Source organism: Tubulanus polymorphus, chromosome 9, assembly GCF_964204645.1.
Source record: "Tubulanus polymorphus chromosome 9, tnTubPoly1.2, whole genome shotgun sequence".
Classification (NCBI taxonomy): Eukaryota; Metazoa; Nemertea; class Palaeonemertea; order Tubulaniformes; family Tubulanidae; genus Tubulanus; species Tubulanus polymorphus.
The window spans coordinates 13,408,994-13,434,773 of record NC_134033.1 but is presented as its reverse complement, the minus strand read 5'-3'; the positions used below and the strand labels follow the sequence as shown (position 1 = coordinate 13,434,773).

Genomic DNA, 25,780 nt, shown 5'->3' with positions numbered 1-25,780 from the left:
ATCCTCGACTGTCAGCTCCACTACGGTAGACACATCGACCTCGGCGAGTATCGATACGACATCACCAACGGATTTGTCTACTTCATCCTCGACTGACACATCCACTACGGTAGACACATCGACCTCGGCGAGCACCGAGACGACAACACCAACGGATTCGTCGACTGCATCCTCGACTGTCAGCTCCACTACGGTAGACACATCGACCTCGGCGAGTACCGATACGACCTTGACAACGGATTTGTCAACTTCGTCCTCGACTGTCAGCTCCACTACGAAAGATACATCGACATCGGCGAGCACCGAGACAACATCACCAACGGATTCGTCTACTTCGTCCTCGACTGACACATCCACTACGGTAGACACATCGACCTCGGCGAGCACCGAGACGACATCACCAACGGATTCGTCAATTTCGTCCTCACCTGACACATCCTCTGCGATAGACAGATCTACCTCGTCGAGCACCGAGTCGACCTCATCAGCGGATTCATTTACATCGTCCTCAACTACCAGCCCCACTTCGATGACCAGATCGACATCGGCGAGAACCGATACGACCTTAACAACAGATTCGTCTACTTCGTCCTCGACTGACACCTTTACCACGGTAGACACATCGACGTCGGCGAGCACCGTGACGACATCACCAACGGATTCGACTACTTCATACTCGACTGACACCTCCACTACGGTAGACACATCGACCTCGGCGAGTACCGATACGACATCACCAACGGATTCGTCGACTACATCCTCGACTGACACATCCACTACGGTAGACACATCGACCTCGGCGAATACCGATACGACATCACCAACGGATTCGTCTACTTCATCCGCGACTGACGCATCCACTACGGTAGACACATCGACATCGGTGAGCACTAAGACGACATCTCCAATGGATTCGTCTACTTCATCCTCGACTGACACATCAACTACGGTAGACACTTCGACATCGGTGAGCACCGAGACGACAACACCAACGGATTCGTCGACTTCATCCTCGACTGTCAGCTCCACTACGGTAGACACATCGACATCGGCAAGCACCGAGACGACATCTCCAACGGATTCGTCTACTTTATCCTCGACTGACACCTCCACTACGGTAGACACATCGACCTCGGCGAGCACCGACACGACATCACAAACGGATTCGTCTACTTCATCCTCGACTGTCAGCTCCACTACGGTAGACACATCGTCCTCGGCGAGTACCGATACGACATCACCAACGGATTCGTCTACTTCATCCTCGACTGACACATCCACTACGATAGACACATCGACCTCGGTGAGCACCGAGACGACAACACCAACGGATTCGTCGACTTCATCCTCGACTGTCAGCTCCATTACGGTAGACACATCGACCTCGGCGAGTACCGATACGACCTTAACAACGGATTTGTCTACTACGTCCTCGACTGTCAGCTCAACTTCGGTAGACACATCTTCCTCGTCGAGCACCGTGACGACATCACCAACGGATTCGTCTACTTCGTCCTCGACTGACACCTCCACTACGGTAGACACTTCGACCTCGGCGAGCACCGTGACGACATCACCAACGGATTCGTCTACTTCATCCTCGACTGTCAGCGCCTCATCGGTAGACACATCGACATCGGCGAGCACTGAGACGACATCACCAACGGATTCGTCTACTTCATCCTCGACTGACACATCAACTACGGTAGACACATCGACCTCGGTGAGCACCGAGACGACAACACCAACGGATTCGTCGACTTCATCCTCGACTGTCAGCTCGACTATGGTAGACACATCTACCTCGTCGAGCACCAGGAAGACATCAGCAACGGATTCGTCTACTTCGTCCTCGACTGACACATCCACTACGGTAGACACTTCGACCTCGGCGCTTACCGATACGACCTTAACAACGGATTTTTCTACTTCGTCGTCGACTGACACCTCCACTACGGTAGACACATCGACCTCGGCGAGCACCGATACGACCTTAACAACGGATTCGTCGACTTCGTCCTCGACTGACACCTCCACTACGGTAGACACATCGACCTCGGCGAGCACCGTGACGACATCACCAACGGATTTTTCTACTTCATCTTCGACTGTCAGCGCCTCTACGGTAGAAACTTCGACCTCGGCAAGAACCGTGACGACATCACCAACGGATTCGTCTACTTCATCCTCGACTGTCAGCGCCTCTACGGTAGACACCTCGACCTCAGCGAGCACCGAGACGACATCACCAACGGATTCGTCTACTTCGTCATCGACTGACACCTCCACTACGGTAGACACATCGACCTCGGTGAGCACCGAGACGACATCTCCAACGGATTCGTCTACTTTATCCTCGACTGACACCTCCACTACGGTAGACACATCAACCTCGGCGAGCACTGTGACGACATCACCAACGGATTCGTTTACTTCGTCCCCAACTGACACTTCCACTACGGTAGACACATCGACCTCGGCGAGCACCGATACGACCTTAACAACGGATTCGTCTACCTCGTCCTCGACTGACACCTCCACTACGGGAGAGACATCGACCTCGATGAGCACCGATACGACCTTAACAACGGATTTGTCTACTTCGTCCTCGACTGTCAGCTCAACTACGGTAGACACATCTATCTCGTCGAGCACCGGGTCGATATCAGCAACGGATTCGTCTACTTCGTCCTCGACTGACACAACTACGGCAGATACTTCGACCTCGGCGATTACCGATACGACCTTACCAACGGATTTTTCTACTTCGTCGTCGACTGACACCTCCACTACGGTAGACACATCGACCTCGGTGAGCACCGATACGACATCACCAACGGATTCGTCTACTTCATCCTCGACTTTCAGCTCCACTACGGTAGACACATCGACATCGGCGAGCACCGAGACGACATCACCAACGGATTCGTCTACTTCGTCCTCGACTGACACCTCCACTACGGTAGACACATCGACCTCGGCGAGCACTGTTACGACATCACCAACGGATTCGTCAACTTCGTCCACGACTGACACCTCCACTACGGTAGACACATCTACCTCGTCGAGCATCGAGACGACATCAGCAACGGAATCGTCTACTTCGTCCTCGACTGAAACCTCCACTACGGTAGACTCATCGACCTCGGTGAGCACCGAAACGACAACACCAACGGATTCGACTACTTCGTCCTCGACTGACACCTCCACTACGGTAGACACTTCGACTTCGGCGAGCACCGTGACGACATCACCAACGGATTCGTCTACTTCATCCTCGACTGTCAGCGCCTCTTCGGTAGACACATCGACATCGGCGAGCACTGAGACGACATCACCATCGGATTCGTCTACTTCATCCTCAACTTACACCGCCACTACGGTAGACACATCGACATCGGCGAGCACCGAGACGACATCAGCAACGGATTCGTCTACTTCGTCCTCGACTGACACATCCACTTCGGCAGATACTTCGACCTCGGCGATTACCGATACGACCTTAACAATGGATTTTTCTACTTCGTCGTCGACTGACACCTCCACTACGGTAGACACATCGACCTCGGCGAGCACCGATACGACCTTAACAACGGATTCGTCGACTTCGTCCTCGACTGACACCTCCACTACGGTAGACACATCGACCTCGGCGAGCACCGACACGACATCACCAACGGATTCGTCTACTTCATCCTCGACTGACACATCAACTACGGTAGACACATCGACATCGGCGAGCACCGAGACGACATCACCAACGGATTCGTCGACTACATCCTCGACTGTCAGCTCCACTACGGTAGACACATCGACCTCGGCGAGTATCGATACGACATCACCAACGGATTTGTCTACTTCATCCTCGACTGACACATCCACTACGGTAGACACATCGACCTCGGCGAGCACCGAGACGACAACACCAACGGATTCGTCGACTGCATCCTCGACTGTCAGCTCCACTACGGTAGACACATCGACCTCGGCGAGTACCGATACGACCTTGACAACGGATTTGTCAACTTCGTCCTCGACTGTCAGCTCCACTACGAAAGATACATCGACATCGGCGAGCACCGAGACAACATCACCAACGGATTCGTCTACTTCGTCCTCGACTGACACATCCACTACGGTAGACACATCGACCTCGGCGAGCACCGAGACGACATCACCAACGGATTCGTCAATTTCGTCCTCACCTGACACATCCTCTGCGATAGACAGATCTACCTCGTCGAGCACCGAGTCGACCTCATCAGCGGATTCATTTACATCGTCCTCAACTACCAGCCCCACTTCGATGACCAGATCGACATCGGCGAGAACCGATACGACCTTAACAACAGATTCGTCTACTTCGTCTTCGACTGACACCTTTACCACGGTAGACACATCGACGTCGGCGAGCACCGTGACGACATCACCAACGGATTCGACTACTTCATACTCGACTGACACCTCCACTACGGTAGACACATCGACCTCGGCGAGTACCGATACGACATCACCAACGGATTCGTCGACTACATCCTCGACTGACACATCCACTACGGTAGACACATCGACCTCGGCGAATACCGATACGACATCACCAACGGATTCGTCTACTTCATCCGCGACTGACGCATCCACTACGGTAGACACATCGACATCGGTGAGCACTAAGACGACATCTCCAATGGATTCGTCTACTTCATCCTCGACTGACACATCAACTACGGTAGACACTTCGACATCGGTGAGCACCGAGACGACAACACCAACGGATTCGTCGACTTCATCCTCGACTGTCAGCTCCACTATGGTAGACACATCGACCTCGGCGAGTACCGATACGACCTTAACAACGGATTTGTCTACTTCGTCCTCGACTGTCAGCTCAACTACGGTAGACACATCGACCTCGTCGAGCACCGAGACGACATCAGCAACGGATACGTCTACTTCGTCCTCGACTGACATATCCACTACGGTAGACACATCGACCTCGGTGAGCATCGAGACGACAACACCAACGGATTCGTCTACTTCGTCATCGACTGACACCTCCACTACGGTAGACACATCGACCTCGGTGAGCACCGAGACGACATCACCAACGGATTCGTCTACTTCATCCTCGACTTTCAGCTCCACTACGGTAGACACATCGACATCGGCAAGCACCGAGACGACATCTCCAACGGATTCGTCTACTTCGTCCTCGACTGACACCTCCACTGCGGTAGACACATCGACCTCGGCGAGCACTGTGACGACATCACCAACGGATTCGTCTACTTCGTCGCCGACTGACACCTCCACTACGGGAGACACATCGACATCGGCGAGTACCGATACGACCTTCACAACGGATTCGTCTACTTCGTCCTCGGCTGACACCTCCACTACGGTAGACACATCGACCTCGGCAAGCACCGATACGACATCGCCAGCGGATTCGTCTACTTCATCTTCGACTGTCAGCTCAACAACGTTAGACATATCTACCTCGTTGCGCATCGAGACTACATCACCAACAGATTCGTCTACTTCGTCCTCGACTGACACCTCCACTACGGTGGACACATCAACCTCGGTGAGCACAGAGACGGCCTCAACAACGGATTTGTCTACATCGTCCTCGACTGATACATCCACCATGGTAGTAGACACATCGACATCGGCGAGTTCCGAGACGACATCAGCAACAGATTCGTCTATTTCAACCTCGACTGTCAGCTCCACTACGGTTTACACATCGACATCGGCGAGCCCCGTGACGACATCACCAACGGATTCGTCTACTTCGTCCTCGACTGCCAGCTCCACAACGGAAGACACATCGACATCGGCAAGAACCAAGACGACATCAGCAACGGATTCGTCTACTTCGTTCTCGACTGACACATCCACCACGGTAGACACATCGACATCGGCAAGCACCGATACGACCTTCACAACGGCTTCGTCTACTTCATCCTCGATTGTCAGCTCAACTACGGTAGTTTCCTCGATGAGCACCGAGAGTTCCACACCAACCGATTCGTCTACTTCATTTTCGACTCTCAGCTCCACTATGGTGGACACACAAACACCTAGTCCTCGCTATGTACCGATATCAGATAAAAGTTAGTACTGGTAGAATCATGATGAATTGCATTTTACTTAACTAATAAGTATTCAAAACATCTACGGCTCTTTGAATTCAGGTTACTTACAAACAACTAGCGTCGGGCCATTCTCTGTAAAGATCAATCGTTCCTGGAATCCAGCTTTTTCGGACAACACATCAAGAGAGTTTGATGTTTTGGAGCACATTGCACGACATGCGGTGAGTTTTCTTATTTTGTGATTTTAAAATGAATTTATCTAATAAGCCACTTTCGCTGTTCGGTTTACTCCCTTTCTAAAAATTTCAGGTAGGAAATGAACACTTTGGTTTAAGTCCACCTATATCGAGAATTGTTACGTTAGGATTATCGTAAGTGGATACATTTCATTTGTAGATCTATTCTTGGTTTACTACTGACACATAAATTTTCTGTTCTTGGCAGGAATGGAAGCGTTATTTATCAATACATTGTTGAGTATAACACATCAGTTTTGCTGAGGTATCTTAAGGATAACGATAATGTCAATCTTATTGAATACCTCGATAATAAAGTATTACCAAGGCTTATTAGTAATAACTTCAGTATCGAACAGTATAAGGTTGACAGGAATTGGACGAAAAAAAATTTCATCAGTAAGTTTTTTCGACAGCTTTTAATTACACGATGTGCGATCAAAATATATTATGTTATCGTTATTCATTATCTTGATTCGTAGAGTCACACAAATCGAATCCGATTGATCCGTGTTATCGTGTAAATCCGGCACTATGTCCGCTCGGATATAAGTGTGCCAACCCCGCAAATAGATCAACACAATTGAATATAAAATGCGAAGATAGATGTTACGGAGTCACATGTAGCGGAAACGGTGCATGCTATACGTCCCATGCGTCTGGTGAACCGTACTGTGTGTAAGTTGATCGGCTTGATCAGGAATTCAATAATCATTGATCAAAGCAATTCGTGATTTATTATGATTGAATTTAAGCATAATTTTCTACGGGCATTCTGGGGTTCATTAATCACCTCCGTCTATTTATCATCGATTATTTGTATAATTTGCAGATGTAACGAATCATATACAGGATCTGAGTGTTCCGCTCAATCTGTAGTTGCCTCATCAGAACAGAACGTGATAGCCATTTCTCTCGGTGCAGTTTTCGGTGTTCTACTAATTGCCATCATATTTACTGTTATCATCATTTTCGTACGACGTAGGAAGAAACGACAACAATCCAGGTGACCATCATTCTATTTTGATAGCAATGTTTCTTTTAAATGTTATCTACGTATAACCTATTAATCGGTTTTGTTTCAGTAACCTTCATCGGGATCCACTTTCCGTGGAAGCATTATTCTGGAGACAAATCAATGAAGAAACAAGAATTCCCAGACCTCAACTTTCCACTACAGGTCGTTACAATCTGCCGTTGGTGTGTAAATTTTGTAATAAGATATACATGTATTTCGATTCAGTTTTGAGTAATTTTGTCGATGCCTTTTGTGGCATTTGTCTCCAGTGCGTAATCTATATGTGCTTAAATGAGCTTTTAATAACAGCCTTAAAAATACACGTCCGTTTTTATCCTTCTATTTTTCAAAGCATGTCAATACGGATGCAAGCAGTTTATCGCTGGAACGCGATATGGGCCGGATGTCGTTCAGTCGTTTTTCGTGGTACTCTATGGCATCGTCACGCCAAACACGACGACCTTCACCTTCGTTACCCCGTGAAATCGACGATGACGCCGATTCCGATATGTATAACTATTTCGATACTCTGTTTGGTGGGGTGGAATCTTCTTCGGTGGATAGAAAGGAACAGGTATGAAACAGGATGAAACAGGTATTAACACCTGACGATGCCGATGACAGGTATTTACACCTTTTTCATTTCTTTCCAGTTCAAAATTAAGAGGCCCAAAGTTTCGCCCCCCAAACCTGGAGGACTGTTTCGCCTGGAGAAGGATGAAGCGGATACGAATACAATATAGATTGATCTAGTCTTTGAAGACGTACTAGACGTGCGATTATGAAGCTTGTTGTATTTGCCCAATCCGTGACAGGCCTAAATTTCGTGAAAACTAGAAGTTATGTCAGACTTCTAGTCTTTTCTGTTAATTGTTATACATATCTTGTTTCAATTATCTTTTTTCGTAACAGTATTATGTTTATATCATGATTTCCGAGGAGACAAACTCGTCCGTAAGAAGTGCAGATTTTTCTATCCCCAATGAATGCGTATACATCGAGTAAATTGTAAACGGTAATAGAAACGATCAAAGAACTCCCATTTCATTGCTCTCAATTCTGAGGGAGACATTCAATAAAATGCACACCAAATTAGTTCAAGAACAAAATCATCAAAATAATTTGTCTTGTTTAGAAAGTTTAGATAGCTTAATGGCCACAATATCACTATTTCTACCCTGTATCTAAAATATTACATGACCAAAGATTCTAATGCGAGTTTTACTGTGATCGATTGTAAATGAAAATGTTTGTCATTAATTTCCAATTCAAAGTTGCATATACTTCAAAATACCGTCCATTCTTGTCTGTGTTGTGTACTACATGTAGACGTTCATATGTTCCTGTACGCGTTTTTTCCACGGGCTGAATAGGAACGTGGAACGCCTTTTTAACGTGACGACCTTTGTGGAACCAGCACTGACGGTTGAAGACTAGTAGTACATAGCAAAAAATTCATCTTAGAAGGCTAGAAAATTTGATACATGTACGTTGTAAGTTTCCCCGGTAGCCCGCCTATCTACCCTGTACATTACTTTTTTCATATCATAAAACGCTAACCATAGCAGACCCGGCAGTTTTGATTACAAATTGTATTGTAGTTTACAAAATGACCCGACCCATTATGAGAAACAAGGTATCGTGTTTTTTTCAGCCTAATGTATTTTTGATAATATGCCTTATGGTCGTTCACACATTTCTGGTGACCCTGAAATCACTAATTGTATTGATAGTTACGTAATTATATGGCGTTGTCACGAGATGGACCCTTCAGGGCTGCAATGGGTCTAATGCAATAAGTATCCCGTTATCAGAAAATGTTGATACATAATACTAAAATTCCACATTCTGATTTATTGTTATAAAGTGTTAATGTTTTGTTTTTTTTTTTGTTTTCTTATGTTTTTAATAACCACGTGACAACAATGTCTTTATACAATTGATACTACGGCTATGTGTTATTTAGTACTGTGCGAGTCGATCGATAGTGTGCACTACGTAATCATATTGACGTTTCAAAATAACGATTATACACAATTTCAGGGTTCATTCTGTAATTCAATATATTTCGTGACTATATTTTCTATTTAATAAAGTTTCGTGTTTTATTATAATTCGCTACGTCATCAATATTGCGGCTAGTTTACCGGTCAATTCAATTTGAAATAACTTTGACCCATATTCATATAATTCATTTTCGATAATATTATCACATAATCATCATGAATAATCCAATAGGGTTAGTCTTGGAAAACCAAGATCCAAGCGACGAAATTCCAAAACAAAGAAACGAACCATAATACAAACAATTGAGAGAAAAATAATAAATTTCAATAGAATTTTTACGTGTATTAGAAAAATAGAGCGTAAGCAAATATCTCAGGTACCTAGTTAACATAATATACAATGTATATATAACGTTACTATGAGTTTGCAGCTCTAGTTGTCTTTTATAATTACTGCAATCAAATTCATAAATTCCACCGAGACAGATATATATATATACAACTCAACGAACATGATTGTATCTAGAATTAAACTGCGGTAAACTCTGCTTAATCCACCTCTAATCAGGATAGTATCGTCCATTCGAACATTAATTCATATAAAATACCATGTGTAATGAGGAGCTGTCATAATAAACCAGGATCTACAGTATTTCATTCAGCACAGAATTCATCGTAATTGACGATGCTAAGTTCGATTAATGTCTCCAACATATTCTGAGAGTGAAATCAATTTACATATTGAATATAAATCATCACCACGATTTTCATTATCAGCGATAAAAAACGTTTGAGCGAATCTCGAGTATTGTTGAAGTCTTTCACGTCGTGCGTCACGGCGATTGCCTTACGCTGACTCACGAATTTTAAAAGTGTTTATTCCGCTATAAATAACGACGGATGATCATCTATCTCGATCCCAAATGGCCTTGATCGATTCGTTCCAATTTCTCGAAATGTTTTCGCGCATTCTTGATGTTGATCAGCGTGGCAGCAGATGCTAAAATGAAATCAGGTTTTAGAATACGAATGGGATACCGGCAACGCTACTGTGAGTCTATTCGAGTCTATTTTTCGCATCAGTAAATCATTTTTCAGTGAAATCTATGTCAAACGCCGAATGAAGAAAAAGTGAATATTACATCTATCCTTGTTTCATAAATTTTGGATTTGGCAGCCTAAAAATCAAGTTAAAATTTCATCGAAAATGAACTGATTTTCACTACGAATGACCCAGTGTTTTGTGGCACTATCCGGGGAGTGTCAGCACCTCGTTCATTCCCTTCCCACAAGATAGACCAAGATTTACTTACGTATACTGGGGTCCGACATAATAACCATGACGTACGTGTTCGAGGTAAATATATCGATGAACGCCGCGAAGATCGAGTTTCGAACTTCCATACTCTGGAACGAAGCGGCAAGTTTACTGCAGCTCAACTTGAACTGTTTAATTATATTGCTGATTTTCTCAAATCGATGAACGTCTTTATGCGGCTTCCTCTGACAATGTGAAATAACCTGAAATACAGAAAATCTGGGATTAACATTTTCACGTCAGGAAATACGTACTAGGCTTACGTGGCCTAAGTGGTTCTGCTGGGTACTGGTACTACTACAATCAGACTCAGTGAAGTCATCCTCGGATAAGTAATCACATTATTTAAAACCCTTTCAGTGCATCTACGATACAGTGCGGTGGTGTATAAATCGGTGCTGTATGGCTAGTACACTGCACTGCGTGGTGTATTGATAGTATTAATAATTACCGGTAGTATCTATATCTACTGAAGGATAGCAGTACCTGTCAAACACCCAGTGAAATAATAGTAACTAACAATACACCGCACTGCGGTGTAGATGCACTTTAGCGGTACATTCGTTATTCAACACACTGGGGTGGAACATTTTCAAGTTATCTCCAGCACTTTCGGGAAGTAATCAGTCATCATTTGGATAAGTCGACATAACAACCATCCCAGCTATGACAGTATTACTGTAGACTCAACGTGTATTGTGATAGATTAGAAGAATAACTCACTAAAAATGTAGCTCTCTCAAACAAGAGAACCTCGTCGGCATCGAGAATGTTGGCAAAGTTCGTCAGATTAGTTTCTAGTTGTTGAACGTTAGGAATTAGCAGATAGACAATGGAAGACCAAGCCTTGTACAACGTTTCATCCCATATCGACGTCGCGAAGCACGTGCACTCCAGCGGTTTAGACAAACGTCGTAAATCTTCTTCCCGTTCTTTGAATATCTATGAACGAAATATAATGAAAAGCCGTGATAAAGTATAGTATATATACCTTAGTAGTATAGGCAGGTAACTTAAGCATTGAATTGACGTTTTGAGTTCGACATAATCCTTTCAGTTTAGGCTCAGTTTTCAACGCTCTCAGTTTTCTATCGAAAATGTGGCTTTTTCTTAAATTGAATTATAGACAGACACTTGCCCGATGGATACCATGAACAACATTCATTTACATTATAACCTTGTTATAACTAACTCCGGATACAAATTTGATTAATTTCATGCTGGATTTAACGAACTATCGGTTATTATAACAAACATATTTTCTAGTCCCATGAAGTTCGCTGTAACGAGGTTACACTGTAGCAAAAATGAATATAAACCTTCAGGTCACGAGATCGATTCCAAATCGGTCAACTCACTATATCTCTCTGGTCTTCTTGAACTAAATCCATTTTATGCACGAGGCAAAATACTTTGGCGTCTGGTGAATTCTGAAGAATCGCCTCCAAGCACGATTGATAATAATGCATGTCTTTTTCCAATTCGCGACTTTCTACGTCAAACACGTAAATCAGTACTTCAACATTACGGAATATATTGTCTCGTTGACTAGCGAAGTAGTTTTCCATGAAGGCTTCTTGTCTGCAATATACAAATTTTAGCCATATCAGGTTTTATCAGCTAGAAATGAAAAATACATCTATGGCTTAGTACGATCTGGCCGATACATACTGCCAGTACTTACCCACCACAATCCCATAAATTCAACACTAAATTTCCAAGGAATCGAACGTGACAATGCTCAACATCGACTAAAAAGAAACAGAGTCAATGTTCATTGACATTAGCCCACACTCAACACAAGGGCGGATTTAGAGGGGTGGATTGGTCTACACCCTTCAAAATTCAAATATGCTCTCCAAAAAGTCTGGAAACTCTTTGATTTACGACCTACTCACTTGTAGCGCCTAGACGTCTGGTATCGCGAGCGATATAGTTCGCAAATATAATCGATCGCATACTGGTCTTGCCAGACCCACTTTTTCCCATCAGTAATACCTAAAAGAGAGAATGTAACAACAATAACATGCTAGATTTGAGAACCGGATCGTAACGATTGGTAATGTCTCGAGAATGAATATCAGCTTACCTTCTTCTTCATCCTGATGTTAAGACTGAATCACCAAATGATCTCAATTAATGTCTGGAAACAAGTAAATAGGAAAAAACTACTTTTTACAAAATGGTTTGATCTCTGTGCAAAGCTAGTTCCCAGTACCAACGTCAAATGTGCATTTATTTACTGTCATAGCTAGCATTTAATGCAACAAAAAAGTTTTGATGTGCCTCCTCAATTCATCCATCGAGCCACGAAAAACTAGAAACAGCACGTAGTGGAGGAGTGGGTAACATCACTGACATATTGCTTATCTTAAACCTTGCCAAAACTTAACCTCCTTGCCCTTCTTGTTCTGGCCTTCGATTTACAACTGACATGTAGAGGGCTACATACAAACACTGATAAAATGCATTACAACATGAACAAACAACTCACAAACAAGTTAGAGTTACACGTGGATCGATGTTTTTTAGTTTAATAATGATAGTCCACAATTAGCCCCAATCCACCTTACCTCCAATCAATTAGTATGGAGCCTATTCTTAACTGTCAAACCGCTAATACACTATATACACAGAATAATTTTCCAGCTCCTGTCAGTAGAGTCCAGTGCCGAGAAGAGTCAGTTGACTAAAATGTCAATCTCCTCTACACTTGCGAGGGTTCGAATCCCACAAAATATCAATCCATTAAATTAAAAAAAACAACTATATTCATCTGTAAGTAATGTTTAGATTCAAATCTATTTTTTTCAAATTTATATCATTTTGAATTCGTTTCTAATTCATTTCACCCCATTGTCAATCCACTTGCCAGGGTAAGGTCGGCTACAATCCCTGGCAAGCGAATGTAAATACAGATGGCGCCAGCGTACGGGTCACTCTTTGACAGATATGCGACTCGAATAAACCAAAGTCGCCCAATTCACATGATTCATGCTATAATTGTTTCGACATTTGTTTTTCTTTCAAACAATAAGCGAGGATAATCTGTGATAGTTAGTGCAGCTAATGGCGCTGGGAATCAACCCAAATATGATGTCTGGTAATCTAAATATGTGTCGAAACTCAAACAAATTCAATTTAAATCAATCGTGGTGGTGGTTAAATTTTTCACCTCAAACGTTGTCAAGGGGAAAGAGTTTAGGTTGATTTGAGTGATTAATCCTCTTACAACCTCACAAGGCTGTAAAAAAAATTAGTAGCAAAAGGGTAGATCAACCAGAACCTACAGAAAGATGAAAGGAGTTGTCAAAAATTAACATACAAAGATTGGCTCCCTTTGGCTTTGCTGTTCATGTTTCTTAAACTCGTTTGTGGCTCTAGGGCTTTTATGTTTTAATAAAACATAAATTATGCACTAAGTCTATGGAATTCCCTTCCCCTGTTAATTAGGGAATGCCCATCAGTTCATTGTTTTAAATCCGAACTAAAAACTCATTTTTCCAAATTGGTTTATTTTTTAAACTATCCTTGACGTTTTCATGGTTTGTTTTAAAATGTCTTTTATTTTCTCATGTGATGTATTAAATAAAGCACAGAGATTATTTTCAATAGTTCTACGCTTTACAAGCGAATAACTGATCATTATGATTATTAAATCTGCCCCTGTGGAAGATCCCTTTTTTTTAGAGATTCAACCTCCTCTATTTTAGCCTCAATACATTCGGTTCTGACATATGAAAGTGGAGGTGGTTTGGAATATGAGGATTTTCCCCAGACCGAAGATCCCGTTTATATATTAGGAAAATGTTACAGCGCTCTCTATGGTAAGGGGTTTAAAAGAAGGTAGCTTACTGTGTGAATCATCCAGTATTACCTGCCAACATTCTGATTCATATCGATTAATTTCAGATCGCGAGGAGCTACGAAACGATATTCTCTCAAAAATATGGTTAACATACAGAAAAGGATTCAGTCCTATTGGTTAGTATTACATACCTTAACATTGGTGACCTTTCGAGGGCACATGTTGCATACCGGTATAGCTGAGGTTCAGAATCTAAACTCTAACCCCAGGGGCCTGTTTCACAGTCGTAACTTAAGTCCAAAAGTGGTCTTAAATCTTAAGACTGGTCTCAAGTTGTTAGATTGGCTATAGAACTAAGCGGGTCTTAGACTGGTCTTAAGTCTAAGCCATGACTATGCAACTGGCCGCAGGATCCTAAGAATTGAATTTAGGATTGTTGTAAAATATTGACATTTCCACTCTGAGCGATGATATGGTTCAGTGACACAAGCTCTGCTACGTTGGGAGCATTTTTTCAAATCAATGAAATTGGCCCATATTTGTGGCATTGACAATGTTGAAATGCGATGAAATCCCTTCAAATCTGATTGTGGTTAAACTTGCTTCCTGATGCTGAAAGACCTACCTGATTTAATCTACTCCGTTTTACAGGTGGTACTGGTCCAACGACGGATGCAGGATGGGGATGTATGCTTCGATGCGGACAAATGATATTAGCGCAAGCTTTGGTTAACAGACATCTAGGAAGAGGTATCTTTACAGTTTGATATGTTGATTGCATTGGAGTTTAAGTTGGTATCAATCATTCAGTGGCCATTACAATCTTAGATATTGCTATTTTATCATTTAGGCAGGGTTGTATGTTTGAGCAGAATTTGCTTGGTTTCCTGTGCTGGAGACCAGTGGATCTTAGACCTACATGGCCGATATTTCCTGTGAGCAATGTCACTGTATAATAAGCGATGGCTCTTATTTCAGATTGGCGATGGATCCATAAAAACCTTTCGACTGGTAAATATCTCGATATATTACGCCTATTTCAAGATGTTAAAGGAGCTTATTATTCCATACATCAGATCGGTGAGTACCATTACTTTTTGGCTCCAGTTAGAATACAGTCATGTAAATTCAACTTGAGCTTATCTGAACAATGAGCTGTCCCATCAAGTTTCAGTTGTTACAAAGCTCTGAACAATGAGCCGTCCCATCAAGTTTCAGTTGTGACAAAGCTCTGAACAATGAGCTGTCCCATCAAGTTTCAGTTGTTACAAAGCTCTGAACAATGAGCCGTCGCATCAAGTTTCAGTTGTGACAAAGCTCTGAACAATGAGCTGTCCCATCAAGTTTCAGTTGTTACAAAGCTCTGAACAATGAGCCGTCCCATCAAGTTTCAGTTGTGACAAAGCTCTGAACAATGAGCTGTCCCATCAAGTTTCAGTTGTTACAAAGCTCTGAACAATGAGCCGTCGCATCAAGTTTCAGTTGTGACAAAGCTCTGAACAATGAGCTGTCCCATCAGGTTTCAGTTGTGACAAAGCTCTGAACAATGAGCTGTCCCATCAAGTTTCAGTTGTCACAAAGCTCTGAACAATGAGCCGTCCCATCAAGTTTCAGTTGTCACAAAGCTCTGAACCATGAGCTGTCCCATCAAGTTTCAGTTGTGACAAAGCTCTGAACAATGAGCCGTCCCATCAAGTTTCAGTTGTGACAAAGCTCTGAACAATGAGCCGTCCCATCAAGTTTCAGTTGTGACAAAGCTCTGAACAATGAGCTGTCCCATCAAGTTTCAGTTGTGACAAAGCTCTGAACAATGAGCCGTCCCATCAAGTTTCAGTTGTGACAAAGCTCTGAACAATGAGCCGTCCCATCAAGTTTCAGTTGTGACAAAGCTCTGAACAATGAGCCGTCCCATCAAGTTTCAGTTGTGACAAAGCTCTGAACAATGAGCTGTCCCATCAAGTTTCAGTTGTGACAAAGCTCTGAACAATGAGCCGTCCCATCAAGTTTCAGTTATGACAAAGCTCTGAACAATGAGCCGTCCCATCAGGTTTCAGTTGTGACAAAGCTCTGAACAATGAGCCGTCCCATCAAGTTTCAGTTGTGACAAAGCTCTGAACAATGAGCCGTCCCATCAAGTTTCAGTTGTGACAAAGCTCTGAACAATGAGCCGTCCCATCAAGTTTCAGTTGTGACAAAGCTCTGAACAATGAGCCGTCCCATCAAGTTTCAGTTGTGACAAAGCTCTGAACAATGAGCTGTCCCATCAAGTTTCAGTTGTGACAAAGCTCTGAACAATGAGCCGTCCCATCAAGTTTCAGTTGTGACAAAGCTCTGAACAATGAGCTGTCCCATCAAGTTTCAGTTATGACAAAGCTCTGAACAATGAGCTGTCCCATCAAGTTTCAGTTATGACAAAGCTCTAAACAATGAGCCGTCCCATCAAGTTTTAGTTGTGACAAAGCTCTGAACAATGAGCGGTCCCATCAAGTTTCAGTTATGACAAAGCTCTGAACAATGAGCCACCCCATCAAGTTTCAGTTATGACAAAGCTCTGAACAATGAGCCGTCCCATCAAGTTTCAGTTATGACAAAGCTCTGAACAATGAGCTGTCCCATCAAGTTTCAATTGAGGTGAGTTTCATTGTATTCTGTAATATTTTCCAGCATCTATGGGTGTGTCAGAAGGTAAATCAGTAGGCCAGTGGTTCGGACCAAATACAGTTGCTCAGGTTTTAAAGTAAGTTACGTTGTCTTTCATTGATAGCAAATTAAATGAATAACAACGCAATCAATCTGAATTGATATCACTGTGTCATTTGATCAATTGAAATCTGTTTTCCAGTAGCTGACTTACTCTTCAACTAATAGCCAATCATTTCATTTTCTTTTGCAGAAAATTATCTGTTTATGATGAATGGAGTTCATTATCGATTCATGTCGCTTTAGACAATACAGTAATCATCGATGATATTAGTAAGTTTTAACTGTCAAAAAATTCAGGTACATTGATACACTTCCTTCAGTTGGGAATTAAACTATTTCATTGAGTTGAGAATCAGCGAAATAAAGGTGTTTCCAAAGGATTATCAGTAAAATTCACAGAATTTAAACTGTTGCTGCTCACTTTCAAGAGCTACCATGGATTGGCTCCTGATTGACTCTGCAGCAAACTTCTCCCAAATATTCACCTGTTCATCAACTAAGATCTCGATCGGACAATTTGCTTATTACACCAAAACATAGTTTCTTTGTCGGACAATCTTTCACATTTCTTGCTCCCACCCTAGAGAATGCTTTATCCACAAACATTCGTCATGAACCTGATTTGGAAAGATTCAAAAGACTCTTTAAAACATGCCTGTGTACTGGATTACTTTGAACATTGAATCAGTCAAATTGGCGCTAAATAAATATTATTTCATCATCACAGACTTGAGAGGTTTACGAAGTACTCCAGTACTGAGTAGGACTCTACTGTGAGAGATATTGAAGATTACATTCAACCCGCGACCATATTTTCATTTTCGATGAATTATTACAATTTCTCTTGTAGAACTGATGTGCAAGTCACATCCGAACACGCCTGACGATGTCGTCGTCAATCATACTGTTGATCGACGAGCGAAAACAATATCGAAGCGTTCCGGTGTAACTAACGGTGACCTATACGTCGGCGCGACGCATAAATCATCGTGGCGACCTCTGTTTCTAATCGTCCCTTTACGTCTCGGATTATCAGAGATGAATTCAGTTTATGTAGAAAGCGTAAAGGTGAGGTTTATTTATCTCGTATATGCACCAAAAATGACACAGGGTTCTTACAAGTTTTTGAAAATGGGACTTTTTCCGGGCCCTTTTATTAAAAGCTATGGAAATTTTGTTTTTTCTGTATGGGGAGTCAAAAATGGTCTTGAAATAAAATTTCCTTCTATTTAGAATTTTATGCCTAATTGTCTTATTAACAACAATTTTGATCACGACAACAGGAAGTTGTCACTTTCTAGATAAGGCATTGTTCATAGCCATTACACATTTGATAAAAATCTTTATGAAAACACTTTATCAGTGGTATTGATAATTGGCACTCATTTTCTTTGAATGGGCCCACATTGCCTGTTCTAGGTTGGCATAGGTATGGAAACTGAAATTTCTGTATGAACCGTGAAACATTTCCTGGAAACCTTAATACATCAACCGTATTTCATCCTCAAAATCGACAGACGTTTGTTTTGTCTCTTTCTAGTATACATTCACCCTTCCTCAATCGGTCGGTATAATCGGCGGCAAGCCGAACCATGCGCACTGGTTTATTGGCCACGTCGGCGATGAACTTATCTACCTGGACCCACATACTACTCAACCCGTTGCGAATCTGTTCTCATCCGATACAAAAGATAATGATGAATCATATCACTGTCAATTTGCGAGTCGTATGAAGATCACGTTGTTGGATCCATCCATAGCTTTAGTAAGTCTTATCTGAACCAAACTGAACGGTTACTGCGGTGCCAAAACTATAATTTGCTATTTTCCCCTTTACCTCGTTAATGCGAATCTGAAATTGTTGTATTAAACGGATTTTGTATTTGAATCATGATAGATATAAACATGTTGGCTGCGACATGCTGGAAATTATCAGTCTCTTAAACAGAATCGTATTAACGAGGTTCAACTGTACTCAGTTTTCTGTATTGGAGATGAGTTGGAATCCCGGGTTAGGTTTACCGATATTATTTGATTTGTAACGTATGAAATGTATTGTTTGCAGGGTTTTTATTGCGGCACTGAGGAAGATTTCGATAGTTTATGTCGGGATTTGATGTTGCACGTTGTAAACCCGAGGAAGACGCCGATGTTTGAGATTCATCAGACCAGACCGGGACACTGGCCTCCGTTTGAGCCCTATCCTGACCAGTCCGGTACTAAGACAGGTTTGTATTTAAACTTAACAAAGAGAAACGGCATTAATTTGGAGGGGGATTAATTTTCAGTGTCAATTTTATTTACCGTATATCATTTGCAAACATCTATTTTTCTGGAAGCTAGTTGTACAGTCGACCCTCGATATACCGCCCATATCGGTGCAGAACGGTTTTGGCGGTATAGAGAGTATGGTGGTATATCGGGGGTGTTTACTATGTATTTGTATAGAGATGTACATCGAGAAAACCTGGCGGTAGGCAGAGGTGTCGGTGAATGGGAGGGCAGTATATCGGGGGTTGATTGTATTTGTAAATAGATATCTATCATTCGTACACATTTTGGTTGAGCAACGTTTGTTTTTTTTTTTGTAGAGTTCACCTATGTTGATGAGAGGCATTATGACACGGATGAAGAATTTGAACTGTTATGATAAGGATCAACGAGGCGATTACATGGTGATCAGACTATATTGTGATACGTGTGAATTAGGAGCTGTGCAATATTAAACAGTGGTGATCGATCTGTGTCGTGAGAATTTGATTGAATGATTGAATGTGTTAAACGGTGCTTATTTCTCAATAGAACTACTACGTGTACCTTTTTTGTGATTCAGTTGTAAATATAGATTTTGGACTCTAAAAACGAATAGAGTCCGTGAATATATGGAGTATTAAGATAATTGTAATCGACGTTGAAGTGAAGTACATTTAATAAGATTACTGTTCCAAACTTTCGTAGGAAGTATAGCGTATCTGCAACACAGATACTTGTACCTGCAACACAGTTAAACCGAGCACGGCATGTATTTATTGTAAAGGTATGCGTACTCAATTTTTGTAAAAATGTCAATAACTAAATGTACCAATACAATATTATCGTATAGTACTTATATTGCTATACATCTAAATAACTACTTATGTAAAAACGATGAACTGGTTTTGAATATACACTGTATTAGTGAAACTAAAATCTTGACCGATTGATACGTTCATTGTGACACTCAGTAATTATATAACACCTGTGCTTTCGCTGTAATACTTCACACTTCTTATTTCAGTTTATTTTGCTGTAATTCTATGAACCAGTATGATGTAGATACGATGATTATATATTTCAATTGTCAAATATTTTTTAAACATCGTGCATATGCAGTGTGCTCATCGGAAACCGAAAACGTGGAAACGTGTTTCTGGAATATCTAAATGGGCTGAGTTTTAGTATTGAGGGACTTAATTGAGACAAACTGAAAAGTATCGTTTGAACTGTGAAAAGCCAGAGATATATATTGTACCATAATATTATATACTTGCTTGTACAAAAATTGTAAATAAATGAAAATACTGTTGTGAATTCTAAACATTACTTTTATTGAATTTTGTGTCGATAAATACATAAATCTTTCAAAGTTGATCGATAATTCTTTTTCTTTCGTAATTCGTTTATTTAACAAAAATAGAAAACGTTATTGTGAAGAATTACTTTGTCAACTTTACTTAATTAACAATATTTTGAGAGGACGGATACAGATACGGAGTGGAACCCCGTTATAACCACCTCGGATACCGATTTATCGGTTATTACAAACCTAGAATATAATATCCTCCCGAATAGCATAATTCTAATGATTTCATACTGGATATAACGAACTATCAGTATGAATGAGCGTATTTTCTGGGTCCCGTTCCACGGAAAAAAGTTTTAAGCTGAAAACATTTAAGGTTTGATCCGAAAACGTGAAGTAACCAAAAGGACCGTAAAAACAAAGATTTTTTGAGTTGAACTTTTTCGTGAAACTGGACCGTGTTGTAACGAGGTTCTACCGTAATTCACGAGACGAGCGGGTAATTTGTAATACACAGCTGACGAGTTTAATACGAGTGGCACCTGCGACCATTGAACTCGTCATCCCCCGCAGTTTATTGCATAACAGCCACGAGTTCACACGTGATCACCGATGATTCAGTAGCAGACTGGCGACATTTTTTGTAATCTCTGTATGCATCTGAAAGAGATTAACCTGCGTCGATGATTGTAGAAAATAAATGTGTAATCAGTTATAACAATCAGTTATAACACACCGAACTCGGACAAAAAGCGAAAAACTATTTTCTGACTTCCGACATATTTCTTCCATTCCTCAACTCGGACCTCGCTTAACTAGAACCGCGCTCCTGGGGCGAACTTCAGTTAAGTCGACTATTTGCGTACCAAATGAAACCGAATGTCATGTCAGTTAGTCGGAACTATGGTCCAGAAGTAGGAACCACCTACGAGCAATTATCTAACTAGATAATTGCTCACAGGAACCACGCAACTGAGCCACGGTCGCTGTAGTTCAGACCTAGTTCCAAGATGTTCCCAGCGCGTTAGGTTGTCGACGACTACCGAATACGAAAACCGAAGTTCGCCCAGTATGTCGAGTTAGGTGATCGAGGTTAATACTATTTTTTGAAAATGTATGTGTATATCATATACGTATACGTGTTTATATGTGTTAATTTGCATAGGGCAAAATGAAGTATGTTCTTGATCTAATGAACGGGCACTAGAATGGCAGGGTTTAACCAGGTTTGAGCAAGCAGTACATACCGGAATCGTAGAAACACCTAAAATCGGTGTGGTTATCCCATTGATGTATGATCACGTGACCCGGTTCCCATAGTCCGCGAAATTTCACCGTTTCACCACTTTCGCAGTTCGAAATATTCTTTCCTTTGGTTTCGGCCAAAATAGAAATTGCTGGTCCTAGATAACCTTTGTAGAAGGTATCAGCGTCTTGAACTCCTACGTCAACCAACTCGATAAATACTCTGTTATCATCTGTAATGTATAATGTTATAAACGTATATTAGGCTAAAAATTGATACCTTGTTTCTCCTGCTTAAAAGTTGATCTGGCCGGCCACCTAACTATAGCCTGTATTATTAATTTTTATTAAGCTAACAATTACAGACCCGGCTGCAATAGAAATGAACTGATTACAAATTTGATTGCGATTTACAAAATAACCCGGGCCGATTTAGGAGAAACAATTGGTATCGAATATTACACCGGTTGTTAAACTGTAATCGGAATAAATGCGTGCCTCTGATAGGATTCATAGGCTGATAAAGCGGAATTACAACCACATCGACGCTGTCCAACCAATCCTGTTGCTTGCATATCGGGTCACATACAGACCACATACGTGCGTCCTTTAAACTTCGAAACTTCAGCAAACCCATAGCCTTATCTTTCGGCCAGTTTCCCTCCTCGACTGTTGTCTGAAAATAAGCAATCAATCCAGTTAGAATTTTTTTATTATTCGCACAATGTATAAAACTTTGTGTTGTATATAAGCTCGGTGATACCTCGGCTGAGATACCGACGATCTGACCGCCGTAGTTCTTGATGATCGATCTTTCTCGAATGACGGAGTTCCTGAATCTATTGTAGTATGACGAACCGAATAAGATGATTACCAGCACTTCGTCCGTCTGCCTCGTCGGTGGCTACAGTCAACAACAAAAAATACACGAAAAACGACGGCATCTTAGAAATTTAAGAAATGAATTGTTACAATAACGAAGCCAAAAATATCACAGGAACTTGATTATGTATGAGACCAATGATCGGGGCACCAGTATCCCTGCAACTGTGATACAGGGTAGTCTGCGGTTTAGTTTCACGATCGGGTATTATCACAAACCATTCCACGTAAAGTTGGTAAAAGCTATAAACAGACTATAAAAGTTTACCACCGCCGATTAGGTAACTAACTACATATATATATAGGGATACTGCAGGGGTTGGTCATTGATACTGGTTTTATCCATTCAGTGTCAATATTGTGATAAGTCCCTGCGAAAAAGATTATTGGACTGTTGTGTTGGATACGTGTTAGATTTTGGCGCAAATATATCCCCGGATTCACTGTAATATAATTTCGTGACGATTCTGAGTTTTATTGAAAATGTGTGTATAAAATTCAAATGTTAGAAGAAATGTCCCCGTACAGCTGATATCTTACGGGAAGGGGTTCTTTCCGTGGCAGTTTTAGAATGATGGTTAAAAAATTCAAACAAGTTCACACACAATCCTTATCGATCATATAATGATTTGAAGCCTAAATCACATGTTTGTGAAGCCACTTAAAGGTATTGATTGAAAATAAACTATACCGACCATTAGAAATAAAAACACCGAAGATACGAATTGGATTCTATAGGAACCCCACTAGCCGTTCTCATTAAATCAATATGATTGTGTTTACGTATTCTACTTTCTTTGAAAACAAAACTCAACTATTCGAGGTATCAAAAATTCATAAAGACTAGTCTTTATCAATTTTTCGAGGTATATATAAGTAAAATGAATACGTGCATACCCTGAAACATTCGGCGGCGGTTTTGTGTTCGTGTTTGTGCCCGTATGAGCTGACCGAGCCGCACTCGTCACCATTTACGCTTCCTCGATGAGATGTCAAACGACTTTCGTCCTCATAAACCTGTGTAGCCACGTGTCGAGACATTGTTGTTACTGTAAATATAATAGATGAGTAGCCATTATGGCCAAAAGACGACTTGTTTAGGAGTATGATGTGGCGTCATGAAAACTTATTTTGAGTTCAATGATGAAATGAGTCCCGATGCGGGCGGGAATGGGAAAAACATCAGAAATCACAGGGGCGGACAAAGGGGGGTTTTAGCGGGTCTCGACCCCCTGCTCCGTGTTCGAAAATGTTCTGAATCATATTAATGATGGAACTAACCACAATTTAAATCTGTATCGATTTCTGTTTCGGTGTCTACCAGAAATTACTGTATGTAATGCACAAATGTTTATGAATACATTTTTCCTTGATATAAATTGTATCTAAATATACCTGGGAAAAAACTGCGCGCTTGGTCCCCTCTGCCCAAATTCCTGGATCCACCCATGAATCTGTTATCTGTTAGGCCTTCAGAGCTACCAATCCGTTGAAAATTATGCATATATATGTAAAGAATTTGACGAATAAAAACTCGATGTCAGTTGGAATAACAGCGAATGTAATGAATTTCTGTTTTTGAATACTTTATTTTGAATGCAAATGGTAATTTTTAGAAATCGTGATAAAATTCGAGCTCGTCAAATCATTGTAGAATTGGAAACGAGTTTTCTTTGTCGTTTCTAAACGCGAACAAACATCACTTCACGGTGAAAGGCGGTTTTATTCTAGAACATTTACACACACACACAACATACATTTTCATACGGCGAACACTGGTGCGAAAAAAATCTTGTCAGGCTGATATCCATAGATTAAATACACATTTTTAATTTTGGCGTACGCTTATCATTCCTCGCACTCATGGCAATAAACCCAAATTCCGGCTTAGTAGATTCGGTTCTACGAGCGCATAGACATTAGAAATTATGATGTATCTCCTGAAATCGGGAAATGCCTACATCCTCTTTATATAATATACAGACTTACACTGTATATACAAGAAGTCCTACGTAAACGCGGTCATTTTTTAAAACAGAATATCGATTTACTTTATTATCTTTGCCGCCATTACCGGTATTGCTATACATGTATCATGCATTGAGAACTTAACGTATTCAAAAATAATTTTGTGCAGTCATCCGTGAATATACCCTTGCGTTAAGCCGCTAAAACAATGAACATTTTGATCGAGTAATCATTTTGCGCATTAGTTCAAAAAGCAATACCTTTCTTTGAGAATAATCCTCTAGAACGGTGGGTAGATTTCCTATGATATATATCCCAGTAAAACCAGCCGTTGCTACGACCTACCACTACAAACAGCCCTGACTGGAAACCACGAGCGCGCGTTTACTGTCGCGCGTTGACAGCAATTATATTTGTCAGCGTAATGGATTTATTTATATAGACAAACGTTGAGGGTTCATTAAATTATCATGAATAAAAATTGCGAGATGAATTTATACTCGCCATGCACTTGATAAAAGTTTAAAGCAACATCAATCGCCCTTCCTTTTAGTCAAATCACATCAAGTTGAACAAAAGCCTCATAACAGAATACATTAAGGTATTCATTTTTCTCCGGAAAAAAGTATATAGGCCTAGGTAAGGCCTGAACAACGAGAAAAAGCATTCCAGAAAAAGTCCAAATTTCCTGTCCTCGGGAGACGCGCTTTATTTTGCAATTTCACCAGGGACTTAGATTTGTCAAAAATATAGTCTAGGTTAGATTTCTGTTAGCAAATAACTCACAGAAATACTCAAAACAAAGAAAACGTAATTGCAAACTCGGGATTAACGTCAGGAAATAATTTTTTAATTTTTTGTCAATGTCTGGTTTCCTCGTTTTGGCAAGATTAGAGTTCGAATCTCGATAGTTTTCTGTGGGAAAAAAACTACAGA

General features: G+C 41.4%; 5 protein-coding genes across 5 annotated transcripts; 3 read left to right on the top strand and 2 right to left on the bottom strand.

Annotated features, from left to right (window-relative positions):
* The first annotated feature begins 2,554 nt into the window (after positions 1-2,554).
* On the top strand, positions 2,555-4,377 carry LOC141910569 (uncharacterized). Its single transcript, XM_074801261.1, has 3 exons — positions 2,555-2,794; positions 3,725-4,138; positions 4,231-4,377. Exons 1-3 carry the CDS (start codon positions 2,564-2,566, stop codon positions 4,375-4,377), a joined length of 792 nt encoding a protein of 263 aa, XP_074657362.1. The 5' UTR covers positions 2,555-2,563.
* Positions 4,378-5,312: 935 nt separating this feature from the next.
* On the top strand, positions 5,313-9,484 carry LOC141911364 (uncharacterized). The gene is made up of 9 exons (XM_074802365.1): positions 5,313-6,116; positions 6,198-6,319; positions 6,408-6,469; positions 6,543-6,733; positions 6,817-7,012; positions 7,167-7,340; positions 7,420-7,534; positions 7,705-7,926; positions 8,006-9,484. The coding sequence occupies exons 1-9, from the start codon at positions 5,648-5,650 to the stop codon at positions 8,093-8,095; spliced, it is 1,641 nt and encodes a 546-aa protein (XP_074658466.1). The 5' UTR covers positions 5,313-5,647; the 3' UTR covers positions 8,096-9,484.
* Positions 9,485-9,701: 217 nt separating this feature from the next.
* Positions 9,702-13,391, bottom strand: LOC141911366 (ras-related GTP-binding protein A). The gene is made up of 8 exons (XM_074802367.1): positions 13,250-13,391; positions 12,766-12,819; positions 12,575-12,674; positions 12,361-12,427; positions 12,035-12,257; positions 11,400-11,618; positions 10,672-10,879; positions 9,702-10,358 (listed from the first exon to the last, which is right to left on the bottom strand). The coding sequence occupies exons 2-8, from the start codon at positions 12,775-12,777 to the stop codon at positions 10,267-10,269; spliced, it is 921 nt and encodes a 306-aa protein (XP_074658468.1). The 5' UTR covers positions 12,778-12,819; positions 13,250-13,391; the 3' UTR covers positions 9,702-10,266.
* A 225-nt stretch (positions 13,392-13,616) lies between these two features.
* Positions 13,617-20,799, top strand: LOC141911365 (cysteine protease ATG4B-like). The gene is made up of 11 exons (XM_074802366.1): positions 13,617-13,779; positions 14,390-14,503; positions 14,589-14,660; positions 15,136-15,234; positions 15,463-15,564; positions 17,149-17,221; positions 17,378-17,457; positions 18,038-18,255; positions 18,728-18,952; positions 19,253-19,415; positions 19,779-20,799. Exons 1-11 carry the CDS (start codon positions 13,746-13,748, stop codon positions 19,835-19,837), a joined length of 1,239 nt encoding a protein of 412 aa, XP_074658467.1. The 5' UTR covers positions 13,617-13,745; the 3' UTR covers positions 19,838-20,799.
* Positions 20,765-25,203, bottom strand: LOC141911367 (uncharacterized). Its single transcript, XM_074802368.1, has 6 exons — positions 25,105-25,203; positions 23,774-23,925; positions 22,758-22,898; positions 22,493-22,670; positions 21,997-22,227; positions 20,765-21,409 (listed from the first exon to the last, which is right to left on the bottom strand). Exons 2-6 carry the CDS (start codon positions 23,915-23,917, stop codon positions 21,324-21,326), a joined length of 780 nt encoding a protein of 259 aa, XP_074658469.1. The 5' UTR covers positions 23,918-23,925; positions 25,105-25,203; the 3' UTR covers positions 20,765-21,323.
* Between the last annotated feature and the right edge of the window lie 577 nt (positions 25,204-25,780).

Bases quoted from the DNA above. Each gene is read 5' to 3' on its own strand.
- LOC141910569 (XM_074801261.1), top strand. From the start codon at position 2,564: ATGAGCACCGATACGACCTTAACAACGGATTTGTCTACTTCGTCCTCG. The intron at 2,795-3,724 runs GTAGACACATCG...ACTACGGTAGAC, and splicing joins CGACTGACACCTCCACTACG to ACATCGACATCGGCGAGCAC. The intron at 4,139-4,230 runs GTAGACACATCG...TGCGATAGACAG, and splicing joins CGACTGACACATCCACTACG to ATCTACCTCGTCGAGCACCG.
- LOC141911367 (XM_074802368.1), bottom strand. From the start codon at position 23,917: ATGTCTCGACACGTGGCTACACAGGTTTATGAGGACGAAAGTCGTTTG. The intron at 22,899-23,773 runs GTATGCACGTAT...TGTTGACTGTAG, and splicing joins CCGCCGCCGAATGTTTCAGG to CCACCGACGAGGCAGACGGA. The intron at 22,671-22,757 runs GTATCACCGAGC...GCTTATTTTCAG, and splicing joins TCGTCGGTATCTCAGCCGAG to ACAACAGTCGAGGAGGGAAA.
- LOC141911365 (XM_074802366.1), top strand. From the start codon at position 13,746: ATGGCGCTGGGAATCAACCCAAATATGATGTCTG. The intron at 14,504-14,588 runs GTAAGGGGTTTA...GATTAATTTCAG, and splicing joins ATGTTACAGCGCTCTCTATG to ATCGCGAGGAGCTACGAAAC. The intron at 18,256-18,727 runs GTGAGGTTTATT...GTCTCTTTCTAG, and splicing joins TTTATGTAGAAAGCGTAAAG to TATACATTCACCCTTCCTCA.
- LOC141911366 (XM_074802367.1), bottom strand. The intron at 12,258-12,360 runs GTAAGTACTGGC...TGTATATTGCAG, and splicing joins AATTTATGGGATTGTGGTGG to ACAAGAAGCCTTCATGGAAA. The intron at 10,880-11,399 runs GTGAGTTATTCT...TCTGTATTTCAG, and splicing joins TTGAGAGAGCTACATTTTTA to GTTATTTCACATTGTCAGAG.
- LOC141911364 (XM_074802365.1), top strand. From the start codon at position 5,648: ATGGTAGTAGACACATCGACATCGGCGAGTTCCGAGACGACATCAGCA. The intron at 6,470-6,542 runs GTAAGTGGATAC...TGTTCTTGGCAG, and splicing joins ATTGTTACGTTAGGATTATC to GAATGGAAGCGTTATTTATC. The intron at 7,013-7,166 runs GTAAGTTGATCG...TATAATTTGCAG, and splicing joins TCTGGTGAACCGTACTGTGT to ATGTAACGAATCATATACAG.